This window comes from Populus nigra, chromosome 1 (genome assembly GCF_951802175.1).
Source record: "Populus nigra chromosome 1, ddPopNigr1.1, whole genome shotgun sequence".
Lineage (NCBI taxonomy): Eukaryota > Viridiplantae > Streptophyta > Magnoliopsida > Malpighiales > Salicaceae > Populus > Populus nigra.
The window spans coordinates 14,379,145-14,387,756 of NC_084852.1; the positions used below are offsets into that span (position 1 = coordinate 14,379,145).

Consider the following 8,612-nt stretch of genomic DNA (forward strand, 5'->3'; position numbering starts at 1 on the left):
GAGCAAGGATGTCAATGATCTTATGCGAGGGTTGCACGGCTTACAACTGAAAACAGAACTCAACCTCCAGAGGTAAATTAGCCAGCTCTCTTCTATTTTATGCAGCCATCGACCAAAAATGGACATCGTTGCCGAGATGTCTATTTTGCTCATTGTAAGCTCTCCAGGACACTAACACAATGCACCTGCATTGTATTGGTGCCTAGAATAACAAGAGCAATGCAGCCACAACGCAACATGAGCAAACAAACTTGACCACAGGAAAAATAATAATAATAATCAGCATCCTAACCAATTTAAACTCAAGAATCTTAAATCAACAGAAAGATCTGTCGATGTTAAACAATTTTTTGTCAACATATTGCAACACCAGAGTCCATTTTGCAGGACAAGTGACACCCAGGTTCCCTCTCATGGCTAGGATATCAAACAGGCCAATAGAGATACCCATGATAAGTTCTGCTATCTACTTGAACAAGAACGCGGTTAGAAACTCAAATTTACAAAATCTTCCCGAGGGGTCTCAATTCCCTTGGCAAACCATCGAAATTCCCTGCATTTACATCAGATTGCAGCATAGGCCGCTTCCCAATTTTCCAACTAATGCCCTCCGCCAGATGCTCCTTGCTTGGAGTCAGCATTACAAAATTTGGATCAGCTCTTTGATAACTGCATATGTGCACTATCAGTAAGGATAGAAAATCGTTGCTTGCAAAGATTTCAAATTTAGAACACTTCAATTACCACATAGAGCTCAAGCTCATGCAAGCTTGTCAACATGTCAGGATCCAGTTGTCATAAAAACATGAAAACTTGATGACTTCTGCAACAAGTTTGATCATGTTTCTCGAGCTTGCAGAGTATCACTGCTCAGCAGCTTTTTTTAGGTATACACTAGGTTATAAAAGGACAAACAAATTAATGAACCTGGCTTCTCTGAGATTTTCAATACGGATTCCGAAACCATATGATGTCTTTCCAATAATACGATCTCTAGTAGCTACAAAACAATCAGATTATTTGCTTGGTTACAAAACTGAAAGCCTCATAACAGTTTACACGCTTATAACAAAAGCAACAAAAACAATATTTGTGATGAAATAAAAAAATGGAGCTTCATACAAGTAGAGTTGAAGGAACAATGTATTCATACACAAGCAACTGACTTTCTCATTCCTCTCTACAAACACCTTGTTCTTATCTTAGAGCAACGGGTAGTATGTATCAAGAGTGCAGAAGTGACTTCAAGTTTTTGGGTTTGAGCTAACAAAGGGTTTCTATTTCTCCAAAATTTCAAAACTCGTGATCGAGATTTCTCGAACTAGCGGAGTATGATGCAGTGCAGGAACAAGAAAGTTTACTTGTTTGTCTATAATTTAGTACATTTAGACTTTTATGATTATTTAGGTAGCTTACTACGATTTTGTTGTTGTTGTTAAGAGGTAATACTTTATTAGGATTCTTATTTCCTACTTATTTTGGTGTTTATATAAACACCATATTCTTTATAGAAGGCATAGACCATTAATGATTATGAATTAAGGATCAGAATTAAGCATTGTTTCTTCTGTTTATTCGAATCCCAATAGAAAACATCGATGCAGAACATCAGCCCAACTTCAAACCATCTAATTGTCTTTTAAGTGATTTTGAACCACACCCTCTAGTTTTGTTCCATGATATGGGTGCACTTTCACATTTCAAAGTTTACAGCATCTATTTCACTTTTATCATGATTACAATAATCCACTATTTTCCTGAGATAGAGGACACAAAACATTTGAGTGTTTCATTTTACATTGCATGCCCAAATACAAGTTAGTATATGCAGAGCACCATCCCTTACATGTAATGTACCAGACTATAAATCGATATGTAAACCAAAAGGGCTTGAAATAAATATTCTAACCATATAACTTAGCTAATAATTGTGATGTAATTTGACTTATAATGGTCGAAGCTAAAAAAAGAAAAGCAATCAAAACCTATCCACAGACAGCACAGCAGAGCGAATACTTGAAACTATTTATAACCACTAGCACCTGAAATATTGAAGGTGAAGGAAGGTTTCCACCATGACTTGAACGCAAATGCTAATGTTGAGCTGAGAGGTCCAACCTTTCCCTGCAAAAGTTTGGAGTACAGACATGTGTCTAGCACAATACTATCTAAAACTATAATAATAATATTGCACCAGAATTACAGATACCTTCAATAAGAAATTTTTATTTGCTTGCCAGGAAGCAGCAGCTTGAAAGGTGGAATCTGGGATATTGTTTGATGTTTTGGGATCGTCAACCCTTCAAAACTCACCACATTAAAATCTGATAATAACATTGATTACATTCCAAGAATGTCACTTGTAATACCTTGTCTGTAACTCAAATCCAAAGTCAATGTAATTCGTAATTCCAACTATTTCATTTTCTTCAAGCGGATTCTTTACCTGTGTAGTTGAAGCAGTAAAGCTTGTCAGAATTCAGGAAAACATATTTATCTCCTAGGCACTCAGAATCCAATATCAATGTTTCCTAACCAAGCTGCTGTATAAAATAATGGTTCATTCTAGTTTTGCTGTTCCTTGATCTTCTAAACAGCAGATGGTTAAGAAAACCAACCTATATTCAGATTCAAATTTCATTATCAATTCTAGAAGATCAAGATATATCAACCTTCTAATGGTTTCATTTAACATTTTTGCATATGAAAAATTCTTGGAACTGATCAAACCAACTGCAACTAGCATACAAGAATTGATGATAAACCGCCACAAGCAAAACTTAAACATGTTTTAGCTAACATCTTACAATATAAGAAAGAAATCATATAGAAATATAATACAAATTGTTTGACCAATGATCCAGTTACAACATATACTCTAATAATCTAGAAGTTAGATTCTTTTTGTAATTAAAAATCCCCTGAACACAGGAGAAAGGAAATAAAGTTTTCATCTGGTTAATATAATTGACTGCACCTTATGTTTACAGAAATACCAGTAGAGATCATCTATCAGACTATTTGCATGTCTTTTGATGAAAACCCACAACAGTCCACTTGCTACTCGATAACTAATGTATTCCATCCCATGAAATGTTCAATTTGATCTACCTAAACAGAAAGAACAAAATAAAACCTAGTACATGTAAAAACAAGGAATCGATTAATAATATGACAGCTTGTGAGAAATCAGCCTAATGGTCAACAAGTTTATGACAAGCTGTATATATAATTAGTGGAAACAAAAAGCCACTTGTAGGACAAAACAGATAGAGAAGAGAAGAATACCCGTCTCTGGACGACCACATGTTGATAGAATGAGGCAATGAACTACAGTTGAAAATAAGCATATCAGCACTCAATAAAGTGCATATTATAGGATGAATAACAAATAAAAAATTTAGCATCAGAAAATGATCATTATCTTCTAAAGTGCAATAGATGCTTTCACATTTTGATTGTTAGTCAAAATCCAGAACCTAGTGCTAGTATTCAAGCCATGTTAGAAATATTTTGGATTTTTTTCCTATGGGGGATTCGGTGTAAGCAAGGGTTTGTTATTTGTGGAATTATGGTTGAATAGAGCTTGTTTAGCAAGAATTAAGGAGAAATCAGGTTGCGAACAGAAACCTGCAGCACTCTATCAGCAGAAAATTATGGCAAGGGAGAATAAAAATTATAGGAAATAGGAGAACAAGAGAAAGGAGAAGAAACCTTAGGCGCCAAGACTTTAAAATAACATAACTCTCAATTTATTTCATAACTCAACTGTGGTGAAAATTAAAACACACCATCTCTATCTATTTATAGAGATTAGGAAACCATAAAAGACTAGGATCACTGATCCTTAGAAACTAAACAGGAATAAATTATGAAAGAATAAGACACAGATTCCTAAATAAGAGAAGACCTTCAAGGTGATTCTAGAAATTACCACGAAAGGGAATCGCAGGGACATGCATACAATTCTGCCCCTACTTACAAAATAGTCCAAAACTGAAATTCAAATCTTTAAACTGAGAAACCTAACTTTATAACTTATTCTTAGGCTAGAAAACCTCTTTGTTGATGAAGAATTGCATAACTTAGTTTTGATTTTCCGTACTAGATAGATCTTCTTTAACCATAACTTAAGTGTATCATCATCAAGTGGTCTGCAATCTAGCAAAATCATGTAAAACCTGAAGCTAGCATTAAGATATCATTTTCCACATCAAAAAATGCTATGACACCATGCAGTTTAATAAAGCTTTAAAGAATAAAATAAAAAAGCATAAGAAACTAACCTGGGAAGTTTTAGCAAGTTCAAGACTGAAATTGAAAGAAGGGCTCAAGGGGCTCCCGGATCCTACTCCATATCCAACAGCGGCACTCCAATTCATTAAATTCTTGTATTTAGCGCCATCTTTGCTTCCATCTAATAGAGCAACATCAACAAACACCACTTTTTAAGAGTTGTCTCCTTGTATATCGAAAGAATTTTTTAAAAATAAAACAATGAAATATCATTTTTAACAAACTAATATATGGACTAGCAAATTGAAAAATACTAATAACTGGAAACCAATCTTCTATAATGTTTTACAAAATTGGAAATGATCTCTCCAGTTTTCCATGTCAAAAGGCCCATTAAACATGCTTAAGGCATGTTCGGTACAAGATTGGATTAGACATGACAAGACAATTTCACTTGTAATGGTCTTTGTTATGCAAGTGGGACAAGACGAAAGCAGTTTCTCTCCCATCTCAGCCAAATTTTGGTCCCTGCATTTTTTCATGGGACAAACTTGTCCCATCCAGTCCAGTGCAGTCCTATCTAGTCCCATCTGCTCACCAAATGTACCCTAAGTCAGCATTCTTAGCAGTATAGCTAGTATTTTAGAAATTTTGCAAAAAGATGAATTAGATCCCTCGAAAGATGCATGTTATTCCCCTTAAAAGACAGTTGCTGCAATCCACATGATCATCAATTTCATTCATTTAATTGGCAAAGAAAAATATCCGACCCGCCTAATCCTTGCAACCCTTCCCCTTTGCTCTTTCTCTTCTATCTCAGAATGCATGCATTTACTACACTACTCTATACAAACTCTTAATGTGCAAACAATTTAACAGAAACATGCAAACACGTTCACACACTCACACTCCAAAGATTATGAAAACCTTAATCAAAATAAGTATAGGATGCAGTCAGAAGAACTGACATCAGCTCCTTAAAGCAACTAAACTCAAGAAGTATATCAAGAAAAACAAGAATAAATAAGAAAAAAAAAAAGAGACAATAGCAAGAGAAGACAGCCAACTTACATCTAGGCAAAGGAAGCAATATTCAGATTCATGAGGCTACTTTAAGAAACTTGTAAAATAAATTTAACATGGGAAAAACTTACATTGCGGCTCATATTGCACACCAACAGTTAGCCTTCCCATTTTGCTCACTAGCCATGCATGCTTTGGTGACTCATATTTAGCTGGAAATCACAACAATAATATCCAAAATACATGTGAATAACTAGTATCTCCAAAAGCTGGAATCACTCATATTTGGTGACTCATAATTTCTAGGATACAAAGCGTCGAAAACACATGCAAAGAAGGATAGTTTGTCCAAGTAATATGGCCAGAAGATGATGATCCCAGTAAGTGGAGTCAGAATTTTCCTTTTTCAGTTTAGTCACTCGATTAATTAATTATACATTACTAACAAACTTAGAAAAGTGGAAAGAAGAAGAATATACGAGCTAAAGACTATGAATTATGGTAACAAAAAGTCATTAGTTCCCTATGTCACCCCACCCTCTTTTCTGTATTCTTTTATTTTGTTTTGTAGTTTATATCATTAAAGACCCATCTCTATAGAGGATAGAGATTATTCTAAATGTAAAGTAAACGACAGAAGGGGTGAGAAATAATGGAAAGAATTATTAAATAAAATGACTAAACAGATGAAACCTTGATTTATTTATTGGAGCAGTTGTTATTTCTCAGACACAAAACATTCAAGGCATATGAGCAAAAATTTTAATCTTAAATGTTCAAATGAATATATGTAAATATATTTGTGTGTTCATGTATGTGAAGGTTTCTTTTTTATAATGAATGAAAAGTTTCTTGTTAATAGAGCACAAAAAGAAATACATGGGTGAGGAACAGCAGCCCTCCTTTATTGCAATATGCATGATCAATTAGGAAATACAACAACAAATCATTTTTATGATCAAGGTATAAATTTTATTCCAGCTTCTTATCTTATGATTGAACATTGGTGTGTTAATGGGGTCTCAAATGACTAAAAGTCCAAAATATTTGTTTCACTATTAGCTACGACTATCAATTTTCAAAGTTGAATGGAGTCAGTTGACCCCACTCACATACACTCAAAATACAGCTGGCTCTGTCCCTAGGCCCCGTCATTTTTGCTTAAGAGAAAGGGAGATGTAATGGAAATAATATCATTTTAGCCAGGTTCTAGAACTGCAGTAAATTCTGCAGAACTGGTGTAAATATGAAACATAATCTTTGCAAGCGATGAAGAGTAGAAATTATACAATACATCTGGCATTCAAATTTTGCATTCCTAAATAGATATCAGTATAGCATTTATTCCCTGCCCCACCCTACCCTCCACTACCTTTTCCCCTGCATCCCATCTACATGGTATTTCAAGGAATAAAGTTAGCATGTTGATTCGACTTAAGAAAATCATTGAAAATGTTAACACAGTATCATTAGGAAATCTTCCAGACAGAAAGAATAAATAAAGATGAGAGCAGAAAAATGGAAAGCAGCAATTAAGGGAACCCATGACCACACTCGTCCATGCATCCATCCACTCACATGCGTATATGGCCATTAAAATGAATTATATATCTAAAATGACATTATATAAATTTAGATTACATACAGGCCAAGGGCATAAGTGCAGCTCCAACTGATAAGTTTTCTGAGCCGTATCTGAGTCCTACAAAACCATAATCTTCTGTAGATATTCTGCAACAGTAGTGAGCTTTGTGAAAGGATAAATTTGAAAAAATAAAAGTCACCAAGATACCCGAGGACTCATTTAACATCATTCTAACAGTACGGAGGGGCATACCTTTTTCGCATAAGTAATGGAAAAATGCCGAATGCTCCAAATCCATATTTAGGGTAGTAAGCAGAAGAGCGCATTTGCAAAATGCTGAGGTGTATATTTAAAGTTTAGATGGTCTCGGCAAAGAAGAGCACAAATACTAAAAAAAAAAGGAATATAACAAGGCAAGGTAATAATTTGCTCACGGGTCAGAACTTGAAACAAAAAGGTCCATGAATGAATGCGGGTCATCCAAATCACTGCTCATATAAAGACTCATAGTTAAATAGTTGTAATATAGCATTTAGACAGAGGAGAGAGGGAAAAAAAAACCTTTGCCAGCGAAACAAAGCATTTCCCACAATGTTCTCCTCCGGTTTATGGTTTAGCGGACCTGAAAGCTAATCATTTTATGTTAAGGGGTGGAAAAAACAAAGGTTAAGGGCCTATTTGGAAGTGCAGATGAAGTTGTTTTTCGTTTAAAAATACAAAATTTCATTTTTGACATCAGTCCATCAAAATGATCCAAAAGACAAAAACTTCAAAATTTGTAATGCAAAAGCAGCCCCAAATAGGGCCTAAATCATATATTGCATGTCTAATAGTGAAGTAACATAATTTTGAAAGTAAAAAGTTGTAAAATAAGGAAGATGAACAGTGTGGAATGGATACAGTTGCAATGAAATCGACGTGAGGATCATCAATTGGCTTCAGCATAATTCTTGTGGTAAAATGTGAAGCTTCCTCAAAGTAATCCTCAAAAAGGCACTTCAAAGCCAACTTCCCAAATAATATGTTATAAGATGACTCCAGCATCCTACAATTATATATATATATAATTCAACATAAATGTAATACCATTCCATACCTAAAATAGCAGCAAACTTGAAATGAGAACTGTACTCTGCTCTCTCTCAAATCATTTTTTAATAATTTCTCGCAATCTAAATAAATATAAATAAAAACCTGGTGCGGGCAGCTAGAGGAGGGAAATCGAAGAGAGGAGGGACCAGCACCATAGGTGGTGGTGGCTCCTTGTTCATCAAGTTCCCCATTCTCGGTTTTGTTTTTTTTCAATGTTGAGCAGATTTCTTCTGCTTAGAAATAAATAAAACTGGGAATCAATCAAATGTAATAAAACATAATAATAAAATAACTAAGTGAAAAAGAGATGGATAGGATATGATTACTCACTACTGCAACAGAAACCTCTAAATCCTCGCGCCTTCAACGCATCTCTCTCTCTCTGAGGTTGATGACGAATTCAACTCTCCACTCTCCCCTCCCCCCTCCCCACTTATTTGCTAATCCCCACTCACGTGGCACTGCATACTGTTGCCATCATCTTAATTTTGTTACATAATTACAAATCTGTCCCTGCCCTCTCTTTTTTTAATTTATTTTAGGATATAGTATCATGGTTTTCTTTATTATTATTAATGTGCGTGTTCAGACCAGCTTGCGCGCACCTCGATTAATCCCACGGAACCTGAAGTTAACGACCATGTAAACTTTTAGTGACTCTGAGGTTTGTGAGACT

The 8,612-nt window shown here is 35.0% G+C and overlaps 1 protein-coding gene across 3 annotated transcripts; it reads right to left on the reverse strand.

Annotated features, from left to right (window-relative positions):
* Window positions 1-267: 267 nt before the first annotated feature.
* LOC133693834 (uncharacterized) lies at window positions 268-8,378 on the reverse strand. Of its 3 annotated transcripts, none has more exons than XM_062115170.1 (15): window positions 8,267-8,378; window positions 8,039-8,166; window positions 7,745-7,889; window positions 7,406-7,473; window positions 7,279-7,332; window positions 7,097-7,180; window positions 6,905-6,990; window positions 5,391-5,471; window positions 4,287-4,432; window positions 3,289-3,330; window positions 2,370-2,446; window positions 2,210-2,300; window positions 2,043-2,124; window positions 928-1,000; window positions 268-669 (listed from the first exon to the last, which is right to left on the reverse strand). In XM_062115170.1, the coding sequence occupies exons 2-15, from the start codon at window positions 8,125-8,127 to the stop codon at window positions 501-503; spliced, it is 1,287 nt and encodes a 428-aa protein (XP_061971154.1). In that variant the 5' UTR covers window positions 8,128-8,166; window positions 8,267-8,378; the 3' UTR covers window positions 268-500. The 3 variants fall into 3 exon arrangements, with proteins under 3 accessions (XP_061971154.1, XP_061971170.1, XP_061971162.1); XM_062115186.1 differs by having other exon boundaries at window positions 4,287-4,417; window positions 8,039-8,186; window positions 8,267-8,372; XM_062115178.1 differs by having other exon boundaries at window positions 8,039-8,186; window positions 8,267-8,372.
* Window positions 8,379-8,612: the final 234 nt, after the last annotated feature.

What these genes read in the sequence shown, in the direction of transcription:
- LOC133693834 (XM_062115170.1), bottom strand. Translation starts at nt 8,127, where the DNA reads ATGGGGAACTTGATGAACAAGGAGCCACCACCACCTATGGTGCTGGTC. An exon ending in TGCACTTATGCCCTTGGCCT is followed by an intron (nt 5,472 to 6,904) that starts GTATGTAATCTA and finishes TGTGATTTCCAG; the next exon opens with CTAAATATGAGTCACCAAAG. An exon ending in TGTGCAATATGAGCCGCAAT is followed by an intron (nt 4,433 to 5,390) that starts GTAAGTTTTTCC and finishes TGGTGTTTGTTG; the next exon opens with ATGTTGCTCTATTAGATGGA.